Source organism: Sminthopsis crassicaudata, chromosome 3 (genome assembly GCF_048593235.1).
Source record: "Sminthopsis crassicaudata isolate SCR6 chromosome 3, ASM4859323v1, whole genome shotgun sequence".
Classification (NCBI taxonomy): domain Eukaryota; kingdom Metazoa; phylum Chordata; class Mammalia; order Dasyuromorphia; family Dasyuridae; genus Sminthopsis; species Sminthopsis crassicaudata.
The window spans coordinates 598,523,810-598,545,501 of NC_133619.1; the positions used below are offsets into that span (position 1 = coordinate 598,523,810).

The window sequence follows — 21,692 nt, forward strand, 5'->3', positions numbered from 1 at the left end:
GGCACATACAGGTCCCTTTCTGCTCTTTAGTATTTCTTTGGGATATAAGCCCAATAGCAGCACTGCTGGGTCAAAGGGTATGCACAGTTTGATAACTTTTTGGGCATAGTTCCAAATTGCTCTCCAGAATGGTTGGATTCTTTCACAACTCCACCACAATGCATCAGTGTCCCAGTTTTCCCACAGCCCCTCCAACATTCATCATCATTTGTTCCTGTCATCTTAGCCAATCTGATATCTCAGAGTTGTCTTAATTTGCATTTCTCTGATTAGTAGTGATTTGGAACACTCTTTCATATGAGTGGATATAATTTCAATTTCATCATCTGAGAATTGTCTGTTCATATCCTTTGACCATTTATCAATTGGAGAATGGTTTGATTTCTTACAAATTAGAGTCAGTTCTCTATATATTTTGGAAATGAGACCTTTATCAGAACCTTTAACTGTAAAAATAGTTTCCCAATTTGTTACTTCCCTTCTAATCTTGTTAGCATTAGTATTGTTTGTACAGAAACTTTTTAGTTTGATGTAATCAAAATCTTCTATTTTGTGATCAATAATGATCTCTAGTTCTCCTCTGGTCATAAATTCCTTCCTCCTCCATAGGTCTGAGAGGTAGACTATTCTCTGTTCCTCTAATCTATTTATGATCTCATTCTTTATGACTAAATCATGGACCCATTTTGATCTTACCTTGGTATATGGTGTTAAGTGTGGATCCATATCTAATTTCTGCCCTACTAATTTCCAGTTTTCCCAACAGTTTTTTCCAAATAATGAATTTTTATCCCTAATGTTGGTATCTTTGGGCTTGTCAAAAACTAGATTGCTATAGTTGTACCCTTTTTTGTCCTTTGTATCTAATATGTTCCACTGATCGACTGGTCTATTTCTTAGCCAATACCAAATGGTTTTGGTGACTGCTGCTATATAATATAGCTTTAGATCAGGTACACCTAGACCACCTTCATCTGACTTTTTTTTGCATTAGTTCCCTTGCAATTTTCGACCTTTTATTCTTCCATATGAATTTTGTTGTTATTTTTTCTAGGTCATTAAAATAGTTTCTTGGGAGTCTGATTGGTATAGCACTAAATAAATAGATTAGTTTGGGGAGTATTGTCATCTTTATTATATTCGCTCAGCCTATCCAAGAGCACTGAATGTCTTTCCAATTATTTAAATCTGACTTTATTTTTGTGGCAAGTGTTTCATAATTTTGCTCATATAATTCCTGACTATTCTTTGGTAATGGATTCCCAAATACTTTATACTCTCCACATTTGTTTGGAATGGAATTTCTCTTTGTATCTTTGCTATTGGATTGTGTTGGTAATGTATAAAAATGCTGAGGATTTATGTGGATTTATTTTGTATCCTGCCACTTTGCTAAAATTCTGAATTATTTCTAATAGCTTTTTAGCAGAGTCTTTGGGGTTCTCTAAGTACACCATCATGTCATCTGCAAAGAGTGATAGTTTGATTTCCTATTCTAATTCCTTGAATCTCTTTCTCTGCTCTTATTGATGAGGCTAGCGTTTCTAGTACTGTATTGAATAGTAATGGTGATAGTGAGCAACCTTGTTTTACTCCTGATCTTACAGGGAAAGGTTCTAGTTTATCACCATTACATATGATGTTTACTGAAGGTTTTAAATATATGCTCCTTATTATTCTAAGGAATAGTCCATTTATTCCTATACTCTCAAGCGTTTTTAGTAGGAATGGATGTTGGATTTTATCAAATGCTTTTTCTCCATCTATTGAGATGATCATATGGTTTTTATTAATTTGATTATTAATATGGTCAATTATACTAATAGTTTTCCTAATATTAAACCAGCCCTGCATTCCTGGTATAAATTCTACTTGATCATAGTGTATTATCCTGGGGATGATTTTCTGAAGTCTTTTTGCTAATATCTTATTTAAGATTTTAGCATCAATATTCATTAAGGGAATTGGTCTATAATTTTCTTTCTCAGTTTTCGATCAACCTGGTTTAGGTATCAGTATCATGTCTGTGTCATAAAAGGAATTTGGAAGGACTCCTTCATCCCCTATTTTTTCAAATAGTTTATATAACATTGGGGCTAATTGTTCTTTAAATGTTTGGTAGAATTCACATGTAAATCCATCTGGTCCTGGGGATTTTTCCTGGGAAGTTTATTAATAGCTTGTTCTATTTCTTTTTCTGAAATGGGACTATTTAAGCAATTTATCTCCTCCTCTGTTAATCTAGGAAGCCTATATTTTTGGAGAAAGTCATCCATTTCACTTAACTTTATTGGCATAAAGTTGGGCAAAGTAACTCATTATTTCTCGAATTTCCTCTTCATTGGTGGAAAGATCCCCCTTTTCATTTGTAAGACTAACAATTTGATTTTCCTCTTTCCTTTTTCTGATCAGATTTACCAAAGGTTTATCTATTTTATTGGCTTTTTCATAAAACCAACTCTTGGTTTTATTTATTAATTCAATAGTTTTTTTTTTACTTTCAATATTATTGATTTCTCCTTTTAATTTTTGTATTTCAAGTTTAAGGGACAGAGCATTCTAAGCTTGTATTGGTCTAGTCAGCCACAGTCAGTCACATTGTAACTGCACTCAAACACAGTGGTGTCATTTTGGTCTGCTTTGAGAACAAAGGATAAGCAACCAAAGGGTAATACAATAAGCAAACTAGGAGAACAATCGATAGTTTACCTATCTTTGGAGAAGGGAGAAATTTATGGTCACAGAAGAACTAGAGAACATTATGGAATAAAAATGGATAATTTTGATCACATTAAATTAAAAAGGTTTGCACAAAGTCAATGCAGCCAAGATTAGGCAGGAAGTAGAAAGCTGGGGGGTGGAGAGGGGAGGGAGGAATTTATAGCCAATGTTTCTGACAAAGACCTCATTTCTTTTTTTTTTTTTTTCCTGAGGCTGGGGTTAAGTGACTTGCCCAGGGTCACACAGCTAGGAAGTGTTAAGTGTCTGAGATCAGACTTGAACTCGGGTCCTCCTGAATTCAGGACTGGTGCTCTATACACTGCACCATCTAGCTGCCCCTCATTTCTAAAATATATGGAGAACTGAGTCAAATTTATAAGAATACAAATCAACCCCGAGTTGATAAATGGTGAAAGGATATGGCCAATCAACTTTCAGGTGAAGAAATTAAAGCCATCTATAGTCATATGAAAAAATGCTCTAAATCACTATTGATTAGAAAAACACAAATAAAAACAAATTATACCTCTCCAATTGGCTAAGCTGACAGGAAGATATAATGATAAATGTTGGAGGTGATGTGGGAAAACTGGGACACTGATGCATTGTTGTTGGAGTTGTGAAATGATCCAATCATTCTGGAGAGTAATTTGGAACTATTACCAAAAGACTATAAAACTGTGTATATCCTTTGATCCAGCAGTGCCACTACTGTGTGAGGGACTGTGGGATCATCAACTATGATAAACTTAGTTCTTCTCAGAGGTTCAAAACAATCTTAATAAACTGGATAAAAAACTACATTTGTATCCAGAGAGAGATCAATGAAACAGATGAACACATACAATTTTCATCTTTTTTTCCTTCTTTTTTTTTATCTCATGGTTTTTCCCTTTTGTTCTGATTTTTCTCTCTCAAGATGATTCATATAGAAATACATAAAAAATGAATGTACATGAATAACAAAAAAAATTTTGTCTTACTGAGGAAAATAAAAATAATTTTAAAATGAGAAAAAATAACAAAACCCAATATATGTCATTTATATATATATATATTTATAGTAGTACATAGCAATACATTATTATATTGATATTTAATATAATTTATAAAAGTAACAATTATAATATTTATAATTATTATATAGAATATATGCTACTATATACATGTTATGTTATATACTTCATATATAATATATTATTTTATTATTAATTACTTTAATTTATAATTTTATATATAATTTGTTATATATAAATCACACATATATATTAAATTAGATATAAATCAAATATAATTTAATATATAAATTAATTACTGTCCATTAAAGGGAAAAATCTGAAAAGTGGGTATCCATATTTGAGGGATGGGGCATATCACTATTATCATTCCATTGATTATGCAGCAAAAGAATAATTAGATGATCACTGAACTGGTATTGAATTATTTTTGTTGTAAATTTGAGTTGTTGAGCTTTGTGCGTTTGCTCTATCATTAGAATATCTACCTTAGTAACACAATATTTAAAAAATGAGAGTAAACACAATTATGGAGCCAGATGAAAGGTAAGTCAGTAAGCACTTAGTAAGCTCTTACTCTGTGCCAGGCACTGGTATTCATCACTGGAAATATAAAGAAAGTCCAAAACACTGTCAGAGACTTAGAAATCACATAAAGATGTATATGTAAGTATAACAAACACCAGCTCTCACATTAAGCAGGAACTAGAAAAATCTTTTTAAGAGTGTACTTCTGATTAAACAAATTTGATATTTCACAATCTAGTTTCACACAAATGATAAAATAGATGACTTTTACAAAAGACTAAAAAAGGAAATCATTCAAAGAATAATCCATTTCAAGATATACAACTATCTTTAAACACTTTTGAAAACTGCACAAAGTAAGGCATGCCTAAACTTTAGATGCATGCTAATGAGCAATAAACTTTTTGACTTTTCCTGAGGGCCTAATGAAAAAGTACTTTGTTCATTATTGTCCTTGTTTGCTATATTCCCTCTCCAGAGATTCAGCACAGAGGGCTTTGTATACACAACTGCGTCTCCAGGGTCCCTAGACACAGGAAGGTGAACACTCTAGATGTTGCGTGGCTCTGAGAGAAACAAATGGTCTCAAAGGTTATTTTCCAAAAAGGTCTCTGAGGAAAGGGGAACTTGGACTTTCTGGAGACAGAGAAATAGAATTTTAGGAGATGAGCACCAGGTTTCTTAGGGACTCATTAGACAAATTGCTTTGAGACCATTAGTGGAAAAAGTTGGGGATGGGCTGTTGAAGCTGATTACCTTTCCTACAGAAATTTGAAAGCAATGTATCTAGCACCCCCACTTTCTTCCCTCCTCTCTTTCCTTTCTGACAGAGACTTCCTACTTCCCTGATTAGCCACTATTCTCAAGACATGCTAGTTAATTCCCTCCCTTTCTGGGGAGCTCTTCTTAGCTTTTTTTCCTTACTTCAAATGCCCTCTTGTCTCCCCTCTGTCTCTAAGATATCTCTGCTGACTACTCCAACTCAACTACTGGTCTCTTCTTTGAACTCCACCAGCCAGCCCTCCCACACTTCAGAACTTCAGACTAATATACAAATATCATTTTCCATTCCCTATGGGTGATACTTATCTCCACACCCACAATACTTCCTACCTTCACCACCGGAACATGGATTTCTTATAGAGATAGATCATATACTTCCATCTTCTCACCAGCTCTCACCTTAAGCAGGAACTAAAAAATATTTTTAGAAGGTACTTCTAATTGAGCATATCTGATATTTGACAATCTGGTTTTTCACAAATAATGAAATTTAAAGAAAGCTAAAAAAAAAGAAATTATTCACAGAACAATTCAAGAATATACCCTCAAAGCACACAGATTATGATTCAGTTTATAAAAAATTTACCTACAATTATCTCAAAATTCCTTTGGAAACTGTACAAAGTAAGGTCCAGTTCAGCACAAAACTCAAGACAGACATGGACTTGACATGAAGCTGGGGAAGCTGTCCGGGCTGGGAGCTCTGGTTGTGACCAGAATGAGGAGGGAGGGACAGAGAGGAGCAGGAACAGGGAGGGGACCTCAAACTATTTTTAAAAACATGATCATAGTCATTATTATACACACAGAAGCAGCACAACTTTTCAAAGAGTTTTCTTTCTATTACTCATTTATCTCTTGGTGACCTCACTGGTTCCTATAGGTTCAATATCACTACACAAATGGCTGCCAGATTTCTATTAATACAGCTCTTCTATCTCCTCTGAGCTCCAGTACTACATCACTAAATACTCACTGGACATTTCAAACTACATGTCCCTTGGGCATATAGAATTCAAGATATACAAAACAGAACTCATTCTTTCTTTTTAAGCTGCTCCTCTTCCAACTTCCTAATTTCTATAAATGTTGCAATCAATCAACCAATAAGCATTTATTAAATGTGCTACACTCTATGCTAGATATTATTTAAGCACTGAATACTACCATCCTTCCAGTTAACCAGATTCATGACCTTGCAATCAACCGCAATTTCTCCTCACTGTCCCTCATCACAAATAGCCAATCAGGTGCCAAGTCTCATCAATTTATCAGGACCTGTGGCCTCCATTGTTATTCTTAAGGTTTGTCTTTCATTCTCAAAGAGACTATGACATCAGGAAGGTGATACCATGACATACAAGTGAGTAGATTTAAATGAAGAAGCACTGGACAAGGTCACCTGCCTCACTTTCCCTCCAGAGCCATCTGGGTCCAGTGGTCAGATATAGATCTGGACAACTAGAGATGGCTCTGTTTGTAAATGACCACTATGCCCTCCTCTCCACACACATAACCAACCCCATCCTCAGTTCAGATCCTTATTACCTCTAAATTTGATGTTTGAAATAGCCTCCTAATTGGTCTCCTTGCCTCAACACTCTCTCCTCTCCAATCTTACAGCACACATCATTCCCTTGCTTAATCACTCTAGCTGCTCCATATAATCTCTAGAATCAAATAAAATTGTGTTTAGAGCTCCATATGCCTTTGTGTGTTTTAGCATTTAGAGCTCCATATGCCTTTCCCACCGCTGCTTTATTATTATAATTATTACAATTACTCCCTAAACTGTTCCTCACATCTTAACATTCTATTTTCTTAATATTCCATTTTCTATATCCAGATTTTTCAACAGGCTGCCCGCTCCCCCAGGGATCCAATCCATTTTATATATTCTTATTCTTATAATACCTAGTTTCCTTCAAGCTCAACTCAAATGCTACTCTCCTACATAAACATATCTCTAATTCTGTAAATTGCTAATGTCTCTTCTCCAAAATTACTTTGTATTTATGTTGTCTATATTTTGTAGATAGTTTCATGCAAGTAGAAAAGGGAGAAGAGAGCTGACAAATATTTAACAACAGGATCTACAGAAATGAAGAAAAAAAGTACAACAATTTTAAATTTAATCTGCATTATTAACATTTTTCATCATTTATAAAAGTCTAGACAATCAGCAAAACATTAAATCAGCCCTTAATTTACATTGTTTGCTGATTTCTGAGATTTAAATGGTCATACTAAAAAATTAACAAACAGCTCCCTCAGGCTTATAAATCCCTGCCTATATGGACTTAACAGTTTTTTCAACAATGAGAATGAGTAGAGGCCTTAAGAATTAAAGGTTGTTGATGAACAAAGAAACCCTTGAGGTTGTTTTAAACAAAAAAACAGTGTGCCAAGAAATCCACACATATAAAAATATTGCATAGAGAGTTAGATTTGGAATCAGGAAGATCTGAGTTCAAAACCAGCTTCAGACATTATGACACTGGGCAGAACTTTTAATCTCTTCTTAACCTGTGTTTCTTCATGGGGGAAGGGAGGCGGAAGAGGCAGAGGGAAAGGAATAATAATAGTATCTACTTCTCAGGGTTATTGTGTCGCTCAAATGAAGTAATATTTGTAAGACCTTTGCAATTTTTAAGCACTATATAAATGCTAACTAGTATTTTTGTTATAATATATATACATGGATATATCTATATATACATACATTTCCCTATTCTATTACAAATATTTGTAAAATCCCAAATAATACAGCACATGCATATATTAAAAATATACAGGAAATTCACTGGTATGATACTTAGCTGGAAATCTCTTTACTTTTAGTAACAGCTAGTAAAATTTGATTTATAAGTAATAGGATATTAGAGGTTTTGTTTTCTCATAATTTATACTAGTTTTATGTAACAGAAAAGTAAAACAGAGATCCCTTTAGGTTTTGTTTTTTCTTTACTTTCATTAGGAAGTATTAGAGGAAAAGAAGAAAAGGTGGATTAAAAAATATAGGAAAGATTCCTTTAATGAAGAGTAAAACAAGTATAGACCTTCTTAATTTTACCCTGTGTGTGTGTTTTGTGGGCTTGGGTGGGGAGGGCGGCTGGAATAGTATGGTGGGAATTTGGTGGGGCAGGTGAGAAGCAGGGCAGGTTTTTCTTACATTACTCAGCAAAAGTGGGGTCATGGATAGAATGAAAACAATACTTAACCAAATTAAAATTACTGAGAGCAAAGAAGCAACATCTTTACTGATTTATTTAAAAAGTTTTAATAGTTCATACACATATTTGTACTTTCTAATAAATAATATCCCTTTTTAAATTTTTGCTGATGAGAATGTGATCCTTAGAATTCTACATAAGGTCAATTCCTTATCTATTTTGAGGAATAAACCAAAGAACTTATTTCCTTGTTTATAATTCCCCCTATTACTTTTCATCTTAGCAGATTCAGCCAAATTTTCTATCTTGTCAAGGACAAGGATCCTGCCATTCAGTATGCTAGTTATCTCTCCTAATTCTGTACCATCTACAAAATTGATAAAGATTTTGTATATCTCTTTATCTGACTTTAAAATAATAAACAATATAGAGACAAACCTATTGGGAAACCTATTCCAAGGAAACATGGAATCAATAATTACTTTTTGAACTAATTGTAAAGGAAGTACCAAAAGGAAAAACAAAATTTCTAGTATTGATGGATTCATAGGAGAAGCCTATCAAACTTTTATAGAATAGTTAGTACCAATGCTAAACAAATTATTCTCAAAATTAGAAAAAGAAAAATCTATATCAGACTCCTCATATGAAATAATATGCCTTAATATATAGTCTTAATCTATAAAATATAAATATAATATATATATAATAAATATAAATACAATAAAATAAAAATAAATAAAATATAAAATAAAAATATATATAAAAACTAAAAATAGTCTAATATATAAAGCAGAAAATGATAAAGGGAAAAAACTATAGTTCAATATCATTAATGAATATTGATTCAAAAAATTTAATAAAATCTTATAAGATCATAACAGTATGTTCAAGAAGTTATGACCATACTGAGATGGTCCAATATTAAAAAAATAATCAACATATTAATCACATTCTTAAAAGATTCAACACCATATCTCAATAGATTCGAAAAAGCCTTTGGTAAAGTAAAAAATATACTTAATTCTAAAACCCCTACAAAATATATACATAGATGGATCTTTTTAATACCATTAAAAGTATCTATCTAAAACCAAACGCAAGTATCATATGCACTGAGAATACATAAGAAGATTTACCTATAAATATATAGTAAATCCAGAGCTCTGCTTTGACCTAGCCAATAGCAACACTAAAGAGATTTTTAAAAGAGGAATCTATTTGAGAGAATATAGTGCAATAAAAATGGTAGATAATAAAGGTTGTTTGAAGAACAATTTCATATAACTATATAATTTAATCTTTAAAAATTGGTGGACCAAAAGTAAATCATAAATAATCTCATCAAAGTAAATGGTAACAATGAAACAATATACCAAAACTTTTGCTATGCATCCAAGGTGATCCTTAGGAATTTTTTTTTTCCTCTAACCATTTTCATCACCAGAAAAAATTAATAGATCAATGATCTGAGCATACAAGCAATAAATCAAAAAATCCTAACAAGAAAAAAATAAAGATTCTGAAAATCAAAAACAAGGTCAACAAAACTGAAAAAAATGGTTGAATAATTAATAAATTGTTTCATTTTGAAAACTAATAAAATACATAAACCTTGAGTTGTCTAATTTTTCTTTTAAAAAGAGAGAACAAAATTCCATTCAAAATAATTACAGAATGCATAAAATATTTGGAACTCCATCTATTAAGAGATCTAGAAAATATATATAATATCTTTATACATATATATCTTATGAAAACACATAATATCTTTATAACATATGTAATATGGCTATTTAATATACAGAGATTAGAATATAGATACATATTACAACAAAACATTCTTTAAAGAAACAAAGATTGGAAAAATATTAATTGCTCAGAATTAGGCTGTGCCAACATATTAAATATAGCAATTCTACCTAAATCAATTTACTCAGTGTCATGCCAATTAAACTACCAAAGGATTATTTCATAGAGCTAGAAAAATTACAAAATTCATCTGGAGAAGCAAATGATAAAGAAGGAAATAATGTGAGGGACAAGAGGTGGGAATGAGAGAAATAGGAAGTAATACAAGGACAATCAGAAACTAGGTATAGACCTAGTAACATTATAGCATGAAACATTATATTTCATGATAAGCTTCAAATTGATATGTGACCTAGACATTAAGAGTGACATCATAAACATGTTAGAGAAGCATGGAAAGAAATACCTTTCACAATCATGTATAAGAGAAAGAGGAGGGAAAGGGAAAGGGAACAAGTATTTATTAAGTGCCAGGTACTATGGAAGCACTTTTATAAATATTATTTTATAGGGGCAAACTTCTTGATAAAAGAAGAGAGAGAATCAAAGATGATGAAGTGGACAATTTTCATAACTTAAAATTAAAATACTTTAGTACAAACATAATCAATAAAATTTAAATTATGTGGAAAAATAGTAGTGAAGAAAAAAATCTTCACAGAAAATTTAATATAGGTTTCCAAGATATATTATCAGTTGTAATAACAAAACCCATTCTCTAATATGTAAATGGTCAAAAGATAAGAAAAGGAAATTCTCAAGGAAAAAAATCTGCTATCAAACAGCATTCTTGAAAAAATACTCCAGATCAAGCAAGGGCAATGGCCCATACCTATAATCCCGGCTTTTGAGGGAAGTTCAAAAAGGTAGATCACTTGAATTAAAGATGTCTGAGCTATTGGGATAAACCCAATAAGGTATTCAAACTAAGCCTGGTAACAACATGATCAATCTGTGGGAGTCAAGAGCTGCCTAAGTTGTTGTATTGTTTTATATGTAGAAAAAAAAAACAGTCTATAAAAATACAATTACAAAAAGAAATAAATCACTTTGTAATGATCATTTCTATTGCTAAATGGTTTATTAAAAAAGATTCACTGTAAAAAAAAAAAAAAAAAAAAAAAAAAAAAAAAAAAAAAAAAGAGCCGACTAAGAAAGGGCAAACCAGCTGATCAAAAATTCCATGCTAATCAGCACTGCAATTGGGTCCATAACTGGTCTAGGCAAGGCTGCACAAAATGAAGATTCTTAGTCCCACTCCATCCCCAAAAGTTCTAAATCACTAATAAGAAGTATAAAGTAAAACAACTATATGTTTCTACTTTTGAGATTATCAAAGATTACCTACCCCTTCAAAAAAATTATTATTATTATTAGAATGGTTGTTGGAGGACAAACACATTCATACATCATTGATGGAGATATAATTCCAACCATTCTAGAAAATAATTTGAAACTATACTCTCAAATCAAAAATGTGCGTAGACTTTAAGGCAGCAATAAAACTATTAGCTTGTTAACTCCAAAGAGATCAAATAAAAAGTGGAAAGGCCCATATGTGCAAAAACATTCATGGCAATATTTTTCTTTTAGCAAGAACTGGAAACTAATTTGAGGAATGACTGAACAAATTATAGTATATAATGAATGGAATATTGTACCATAAGAAATGACAAAAGGGATGGATTCAGAGAAACTTTAGAAAGCTTGTCTGAATTAATGCAAAGTGAAGTGAGAACAACAAAGAAAACAACTCATACGATAAGAACTGTAAAGAAAAGCAACTTTGAAATACTTAAGAATTGTGATCATTGTGAGGCCCAACCAAGATTGCAAAGGACTAGATAAATTATGTTAGCCACCCCCTCATAGAAAGGTAATAGACTCAAACTATTGAATGAGAAAAGCATTTTTGGTCTTAGTTAATATATGAATGGATTTGGTTCACGTGACTATATTTATTTATTACAAGGGAGAGTTGTTTTTAAATTTAGGGGGATTCAAGAAAAAAAGAGGAGCTAGCAATAGTATTGATTAAAATAAAGATAAGAGTTATTAAAACATTTGAAAACATAACAATTTTCAAATGGAAAAAAACAATTAGCTTTGAAATTAAAGTGTTGAATTTACTATATACTTTCTTTTTTTTAAAGGAAGAAGGAAAGAGATGAGGGTCCTTGCCTAAGCTATCCATTACATTGCACTCCTGACTTTCTCTAGAAGAGTTTTCTCCACCTATAACTGCCTAACATATCCTATGACAATTATATTCTTTCTTTACTTAATTTATTTATTTAATATTTTCCCCCAGTTACGTTCAAAACAAAAAAAAAATTTACATTTGTTTTTAAATTTTTTGAGTTCTGGATTTTCTCCCTTCTCTTCATTCACATTAAGAAACCACATACAAAGTTTTGCAAAACACTTCCATAAAACTCATGTTGTGAAAGAAAACACACATCTCCCACCCTAATGAAAATAAAAAATCTCAAGAAAAAATAAGTTCAAAAGAGAGATAGAAAGAGAGAGAATGCTCTAATCTGTATTTAGACATAATCAGCTCCTTCTCTGAATATGGATAGGATTTTTCATCATAAGTCCTTCAGAGTAATCATGGATGATTGTATTATGGAGAATAGCAAGGTCATTACAGCTGGTCATCCCAGAATATTGCTATTACTTTGCATATAGTGGATTTCATTTTGCTTGGATTCATGGAGGTCTTTCCAAGTTTTTTTCTGAAAACATCCTGCTTATCATTTCCCAGACAACTATATTCTAAAACCAAATTTCTACACCAAGAGAAAGTTCAGACTCACTAATTCTCCATTACTAATCTGCCCCACCTCCACCCCTGACCCCCAAGGAATCATGACAAGTTACCTGAATGCATTCCTCAATGATTAACATACTGTCTCACATTTGACCTTTCCATCACTGACAAGTGTTCTACTTCCATGTTCATGAACTCTGAATTCTCCTTTTTTAACTCATAACCTCTTGTCATTCCACCCCTCCCTTGTTTTTCTCCAAACTCCCCAAACTTTTTTCCATCACCTCCAATTCTTCCACTTTTTGGTTCTTTCCCAGGCCATCACCACTGTCCTGACCTTCACTGACTCTTCTCAACCCGTAATTCCTTTACCTCCTCTGTGGAAGTAAACTAAAAGGAAGATAGTCTCTCTGAAGTTGGACATTTAAATTGGGCAGGGTGTTAGCCCAGTCTCTGGGAGCAGACAACTAGCCAAGATGACCTTAAGACTACTCTCATACTGAATCACTTGGAGCCCTTTGATGATGACCAATCTTCCTTCTTCATGCTGTTCAGCTTGTCATTGTTCTTCCTAAAATGTGCTACTTTAAACTTGATACAAGCTTTATAATTCACATTTTATAGTGCTTTCCATTTGACAAAGGGCTTTTTCTCACAACCATACTATGAGGAAAGAAGGACAAAGTTTATAATCCCCATTTTACAGGTGAGGAAACTAAGGCCTAAAGAGTTGCCAAGGGTCATATATTATTCTAGTACATATCAGAATGAAGTTCCTGAAAAAAGCTTCAAGCCCAGTGTCTTTTTGTGTGACTTTAGGGGTTGGGAGAAGGAGGTTGAGAGAGGCACAGAGAAATTCATTAAGTCACTAATTAACTATAGGAGATATTGTTGGGGTTCCTCCAGATGGGCACCAGCCTAGCAGCCTAGAGAGCTGCTAGAAATCCCCAGTGAGTGGGTAATGAGCAAAGAATGGCAGACAAACTTTTCCACCAGCCCTGGAACAGCAGTCAGAGCTCTTGGGGGCTTCCTGATAACCCAGCTTCCCAAATGGGACATGACTCAAACTCATTAAGTACCTCATAAAATCCTCTTCCCACTGGAACCCATTTACTCTCTAAGAAGTCTCTTCCCTGACATTCATGGTGAGACATAGAGGCCAGGAATAGCTATTTTTCTGGGTCTTCAAAGCATTTGTCTCTCTTATCTTGATTTGCTCTCAATAACTTTGTAAAAAGAGTAGGATAGCAATTATCTCCATTTTCTAGAACGAAGAGAAGGAAACAAATCCAGAGAACAAAGTAGACATGCCCAGTATGACCCAATGGATTAGCCTCAAACCCAGTATTTAATTTAATCCAGGACTCCCAATCTAGTGTTTGTGTGCAGTACCAATGGCCAGTGAGGAGGTGAGTCTGAAGCCAACATATGTCTAAGCCCTGGATGAGCTAAAAGCTGCCCAGTCAGAAAAGAGTCGGGCTAAATGGCCTTGGAAGCACTTTCTAGCTCTGAATTTCTCTAATTCTATAATCTGTGAAGGAGCAATGTGGTAGCCCGGGAGGAAGCAATAGACTGAAAGAACTGGTTCTAGTCCTGGTTTCCTCAGCTCTTCCTGTGTGCTTCTCTGCAAATCACTTGATTCCCTGGGTCTCAGCTTTCTCATCTATTAGATGGGGCTAAAAAAATAAATGAAAGATACAACATGACATATATAAATAGGTTTAATATGATTGTTCATGTATAGTCTAAATCAGATTGCTCTCTTGGGTTGTAGGGAGGGAAGAGAGAAAGGGAGAAAAAATTCGAACTTAAAATTTTACAGAAATTAATGTTGAAAACTATCTTTATATATAATTGGAAAAAAATAATGAAAGACATTTGAAAGAGTACAGAGTGCTAAAAATGAGCAGAATTTCTTTATTTTATTAGGCTTTTAGGGATTACTAGTGCTTAGCGCTGGACACAGTCCAGCAGGAGGAGACCTTCTTCCCATACCAACCTACCTTGCACAAGGGGAATGGGCGTCTATCCTGTTCCCCTCTTGCCTTAAACTTAGAAAACTTAGAAACCAAAGATACTACTACTTGCCTTCTGATAGCTAAACCTTCTTTCTGTGACTGCTTGTTGCCCAACCACAGATAACTAACCGAACTTTGGATTTTAGGGGCTAAGAAATCCCCTTCCTTAGCCTTGACCATCCCCCTATTGGGAACTGGGGCTGATGGCTTGTCATTTCTCCCTCCTGGTGCTACTCAAAACAGAGGTACTCCTATAGTGAATAGAGATTAAGAGGTAATAGAGATATAGATTAATTGAAATAATAAATGAAAGAGAGAGAGAGAGAGAGAGAGAGAGAGAGAGAGATGGATAATGATATGGATAATGATATATAAATGACAGAAATAAATAGATAATAAGAAATTTATGATGGAGGGAGATGGGGTAAAAGGGGAGTTGAGTGGGGGGAAGGAGAGAGGAAGAGACAAAGACAGAGACATGGAGAAAGAGACAGACACAGACACAAAAAGAGAGATAAGAAAGTGTTACTGGGTTGATAAAGGGTGAAATGGTTGCACATCTCTCCTTGGTTGTCAGAGACCAAGAAGCAGGGAACATGGAACTGCTGAAAGGAAGGAAGGAAGCAGAGAGTGTGATGAGGAGAATTTCCTTTTGGACTGTTGATGGCAACTAAGAGAAAGGAGAGAGGGAAATCTAGTGCCTCCTGATTCTTTCCTCCTGCTCTCCACTGTTGGGGTTTAGGGGGCTAGGATTCTTATGGCCATGGTCACTGAGGCAGGAGGGAAGTGTGATTGGAGGCCTTCCTCCTCCAAGTAATTCCTCTTCCCCTCCCCCAGACTCCTCTTTGCACCTCATATGTGAGAGAGCTTAGCCCCTGAGATGGGTCGAATTCTCATGGCAGATAATCCAAAGCCTAAGGACTCTATTAATATGTTCCTATATTACCTGGAAAGGAAGCTATTTTGGACGTTGACAATTCAGCACAACTGTGGGGTCTAGAGAGTGAGGACACAGGACTGCCAGGAGTTTGGATACTAGTTTGTCAGAGAGTGTGGATACTAGGATCATAGTTCTGCCATTGGGAAAGAGATTTTAGAATCCATATAATCAACCCCTCATTTTACAGATGAAGAAACTAAGAGAAGTCAAGTGATTTTCCCACCACCACCAAGGTCACACAGGCAAGTAACACAACTGAGCTGAATTTGATATTATGTAAAGGAATTTGTGGGCATGGACAGAAAATTGGGTATGTGGTTGTGAACAAAAGGACACCTGGACTGGTCCATAAATATATCATGGACTGTAAGTAGACAGCCTTTAAATACTGAGAGGGTATGTGTATGTTGGGGAGGGAAGGGATAACTAATGTCAGCCTCATGGCACAGTCGGTAAAGGATTGGTCTTGGAATAAGGAAGACCTCAGTTCAAATTAAGCCTCATTTACTAGTTCTATGACTCTGAGCAAGTCATTTAATTGTTTTCTGCCTCAGTTTCCTCAACTGTAAAATGGCATAATAGAGTCTATCACTCAAGATTATTTTGAAGATCAAATAAAATGTTTGTACAGTACAATGACTGGCAATGTGAGTGTATAAAAAATGTTTTTTCCTTCATCCCCTGAGTTTGAAAGATTTAGTGGGGGGAAATCCCCAGACATAGTACACAGTCAGGGAGAGGATCCAATTTTCTCCTGATCAAAATTAATATCCTTTTCTCACTTTTCTCTCTTCAATGCCTCAACCTCTTATGACCTTTCCTGAAGCCCTTTATAACCAACTCTGGATTGGATGTTGAAGGAGAGGAAAGATAAGCCCTGCCCTCAGAGAGACTAAGAAGAGAAAAGCCTACCTGAAATAGCTAATACCACAAGGAAATAGGTAGATAGGTCAGTTGGTAGATAGGTAGATATTACAGAGATAAACAGATGACTGATGGATAGAGATAAATAGTAGATAGGATATAGATAAAAACATCATAAAGATAAGCTGGTAACGATACTGTAAGAAGATATATTCTGATGGAACTGGATATCTTCAAGGTAGAGAAGATCTAACTCAGATCCAACTGATCAATGATGGACAGAATCAGCTACACCCAGAGAAGGAACACTGGGAAATGAGTGTAAACTATTTGCACTTTTGTCTTTCTTCCCAGGTTATTTTTACCTTCTGAATCCAATTCTTCCTGTGCAACAAGAAATTCGGTTCTGTACACATATATTGTATCCAGGATATACTATAACATATTTAACATGTATGGGATTGCCTGACATCTAGGGGAGGGGGTGGAGGGAAGGAGGGGAAAACTCAGAATAGATGTGAATGCAAGGGATAATGTTGTAAAAAATTACCCATGCATATGTATATCAAAAAATTATAATTATAAAATTAATTTAAAAATAGAAAAAAGATAAGCTGATAGCAGTTAATAAATGATAAAAAGATAATTATACAGGTAAATAGTAGTTTGTAGAGCTAAACAGATGATAGACTGGTACATGATAGAGATAAATAGTAGATGGTAGATAGATTTAAATCAATAATAAGAATTGATAGATATAAATAACAATGATAGATCATAGAAGTAGGAAAACATTGATAGATTAACCGAGATAAATAGATTATAGACATTTAATAATGAGAGATCACTATCTATTAGAGATAGATAATGAGAGAGACAGTGAGACAAAAAGAGAGAAAAAGATAGAGATAGACAGAGGGAGAGAGAGCATGCATGCACTTTAATAAAGTCCTTAACATATTCTATATCCTGTGCTAAGGCCTTGGAACACATATAAAAGCAATTATTCATCAAAATAGGGGGATCCAGGAGCAGCTAGGTAGCGCAGTGGATAGAGCACCAGCCTTGAATTCAGGAGGACCCGAGTTCAAATCTGGTCTCAGACACTTAACACTTCCTAGTGTGACCTTGAGCAAGTCACTTAACCCCAGCCTCAAAAAAAATAAAAAAATAAAATAAAAAATAAAAATAAAAATAAATAAAAATAAAAAATAGGGGGATCCAGAAGTGAAGTACTAGTTTCACAGGGGATGGAAATATAGTTGAAGAGAGACACTGTGAAAAGAAGTTGCTCAGGAACAACTAAAAAGTTCAGGCAAGCTGTCTCTCAGGTGATCAGAAAGTGGAGGAGAGGGTAGTTCAGAAAGGCTTCATGAGTCCAGTGAGAACTGGACTTTAAAGAGTAGGAGGATTTGGATAAGCAGAGAGAAAGGGCCAATACATTCCAAACCAAGGGAATGAACTAGAGCAAAAATTCAGAGGTGAGAAGTCATATGGTTTGAATGGAGAGTAATGGGGATTCTGCCTTTGGAAAAATAGTTGTGTTGTTAAATGAACTTGGAAGGGATGCATTATAGAAAATTTTTTAAAAATTGGGTCTGGAGTCAAGGAAGAGGTCAAGTTTCGAAATATATGTTAAAGAGTCATCTGTATAAGAGTGATAATTTGAGCTTTTGAAATTAAGGAAACATTTGTACAGAACTTTAAAGTTTTAAAGAACTTTGCTCAACTCTGTGAAGCAGGTGTCATATTTCATCCCCATCTTACAAATGAGGAAACTCTCATTTGAGAGCCATCCTTCATATCATTTTAAGAAAATTAATTGTTGGATCAAAATAGCATCTTTATGTTAGACTGTGACTGATCAGACCAATATGAGCTCAGAAAGCTCTGCTATAGGTCAGACATAAGTAGTCCCTATGAACATTAGGGGTAGATTGTTTAACTTTGTGCATCTCGTGTTTCTTCTGAGCTCATTCAGTTCTGCTTTGCTTATAGAGAGCACAGCACTTTCTCTGATGAGTTCATGTCATGTGGGCAGCCCTGTGCCAGTGTCTCTCATGTCAATCAATTCCAAAGAGAGACCTTGAGAGTGTCCTTGTATTGCTTTTTCTGACCTCATTGTGAATGGTTGCCATATGTGAGTTCTCAATAAGATAGTCTTTTTGGCGAACATACATTTGGCATTCAAACAATGTGATTAGCCCAAAGGCTGCAACTCCAAAGGAGTTGTTCTCTCTGCAATAGAATTTGAATGCTTAGCAGGTTAGTCTGAGAAAGGACCTCAGTGTCTGGTATCTTAACCTGCCAGGTGATCTTCAGAATCTTCCTAAGACAATTCAATGGAAGAGATTCAGTTTCCTGACATGGTGCTTTTGAAAATTGTCCAGGTTTCACAACAATTAGGTAAACAGTCAGCTGGTGACTGCATTTGTAAGAAATCCATCCTCTGTTTCTATAGCTATAATCCTTATTCAATAGATTTAAGTTGCACATATTGTGCATAGAAATATAGGAAGTATATTGATAAAGCATAGGACTGAGAGTCAAGAGTTTGAATCTTACCTCAGACAATTAGTAGAGGCATAACCTGAACAAGTTATTTAAACTCCCCAGCCTTCTATTCATATTAATAAGTATTTTTTAAACCACTTATGTCCTAAGATTGTTATAAGGATCAGAATGAAATAATAATAAATGTAATGTGCTTGGCAAACTTTAAAGTGCAAAATATTAGCTAGATACTAAATATTAGTGTGGAAGAAATATCCATTCAATTTAACTCTTGAATTTGATAGATGGAGAACCAATGGCCTAGAAAGTGAAAGTAACTTGTATAAAATTACAGTAAAGGTTAATGCCAGAAGCCATGTTTCTTTATTCTTTATTGAATTAAATTTTCATTATTCCATTCAGTCTTATCAAAGCACCAGGGCAAGTATCTTCCCCTCATGACAAAGCACAGCCACTGACAGTGATGGTTTCTTAATGACATTGGGGAACATTTGTGTGGAGTAGATTCCCTGAAACCTCAAGGTCATCCTGATATTCTAAGTGATTTCATCTGAATGCTATATGTGAAGGCACCCCTAAGTTTTACAAGCCCTCTTCAGTATTCTGCAACACCAGAAGTAGCCCTTAACTCTCCATAACCCTAGAACCTGATCCTGACTTTCCTTCCCTCATCCTTAGCAGGAGTACCTGATGTCCTAGAAGGACTTTGAATGATGGTATGTTCTACTGAAAAGAGTACTGAGCTTGATATCATGGAAACTGAGTTCAAATCCCAGGCCCACCACTCCCTGTTTGATGTTGGGAAAATCATTTAATCTCTCTGGTTCTCAGTTTGCTGAGGGAGCTGGACAAGAAAACCTTTAAGATTTCTTCTAAGTCTCGATCTATGATCCTATGAAGTCTCAGTCATGTTTCTCCTTGACAGGTGAGTCATGATGCAGGAGTTCATCTGGGGAAACTACAGCTCTGTGACTGAATTCATCCTCTTGGGCTTCTCTAATGATCCTCAGAACAGGCTGATTCTCTTCACCTTCTTCCTCCTTCTCTATCTTAGCATCCTATTGGGCAACGGGCTCATCATCACCCTGATCTACCAGGACCCTCGTCTTCACACACCCATGTACTTCTTCCTCAGTGTTCTCTCCGTGCTGGACATGAGCTATGTCACCACCACTGTTCCTCAGATGCTAGCACATCTGATCTACTCAAAGAAAACTATCTCCTACATCGGGTGTGTGGCTCAGATGTATATCTTCCTATCATTTGGTATTACTGAAGGTGTCCTCTGCGCCATCATGGCTTATGACCGATATGTCGCCATCTGCCATCCCCTCCATTACACTCTCATCATGAACCGTCTCACCTGTGTTGTTATGGCTTCCACATATTGGTCTATTGGTCTTCTTGGAGCCCTGATCTACACTGTCTTCGCCATGCACCTGCCCTATTGTGGTCCAAATGAAATCAATCATTTCTTCTGTGAGGTCCCTGCAGTTCTAAAGCTAGCCTGTGCAGACACATCTCTCAATGACCAGGTAAATTTTATCCTGGGTTTCATCTTGCTGCTGGTCCCATTGTTTTTGATCCTAGCCTCATACACCCGCATCTTTGCTGCCATTCTGAGGATGCGTTCCACTCAAGGAAGGCTTAAGTCCTTCTCTACCTGTGCTTCCCACCTCACTGTCGTCACAATATTCTACGGGCCAGCAATGGTCATGTACATGAGATTTGGGTCCAAGTCTTCTCCTGAGCATGACAAAAAGCTAGCCCTATTCTATAATGTGGTCTCTGCCTTTCTCAACCCTATCATCTACAGCTTAAGAAACAAGGATGTGAAAGGAGCCTTTCTGAAAGTTATAATTAAGAAGGAATCCCTCTAAGATTTGTAGGATTCCAGAATTATCAAGGAGGTGGTTGGATTCGGTTATGGTCCCCTAGAATATCCTCTCTTCCTCTGTTTACTGTTGAATTCCTCCTCGGTCTTTAGAACCCACTCAAATGTCACCATCTCATCCATGAAACCATGATACGCTGTTTGGCCTTCTTCATCAGATCTTGCAAAGTGCTTTTATAATTCTCTAATGTCCTTATCATGTGTTTATATGTTCTATGGGTGTTAGTATGTTATCTTCCTAATATATTATAATCTCTTTGAGTTCTGAAATTGTATCTTATCTAAACTTTTGAAAAGATATGACCATTATTTTCAAGTATTTGAAGGTTCACCACCTAAGAGTATTTGACTTGTTTTATTAGCTACAGAGATCAGATCTATGAATAGTAGTGGTAGAGTAGGGGATAGGAGAGTTTTAAAGAGGCATATTTAGACTTGATATTAAAAAAACTTCATAATAATCATAACTATCTTAAGAAAATGACTAAAATAGCAAATACATTGACCCAGAGAACTTTTTGCTAAGCATGTACATACAGACATACACATACATACATATCAGAAAAAAAATCACAGATGGAAAGAAAGGTCCCATATAGGCCAAAATACAGTGCTGATAGCAACATTTTTGTAATTGAAAAGAAATTGAAAGCATA

At 35.0% G+C, this 21,692-nt stretch overlaps 1 protein-coding gene across 1 annotated transcript; it reads left to right on the top strand.

Moving 5' to 3' along the window:
- The first annotated feature begins 20,077 nt into the window (after positions 1-20,077).
- On the top strand, positions 20,078-21,116 carry LOC141559972 (olfactory receptor 2A12-like). Its single transcript, XM_074297622.1, has one exon. It carries the CDS (start codon positions 20,078-20,080, stop codon positions 21,020-21,022), a length of 945 nt encoding a protein of 314 aa, XP_074153723.1. The 3' UTR covers positions 21,023-21,116.
- The last annotated feature ends 576 nt before the right edge of the window (positions 21,117-21,692 follow it).

Coding starts and splice junctions, on each gene's coding strand:
- LOC141559972 (XM_074297622.1), top strand. CDS start 20,078: ATGCAGGAGTTCATCTGGGGAAACTACAGCTCTGTGACTGAATTCATC.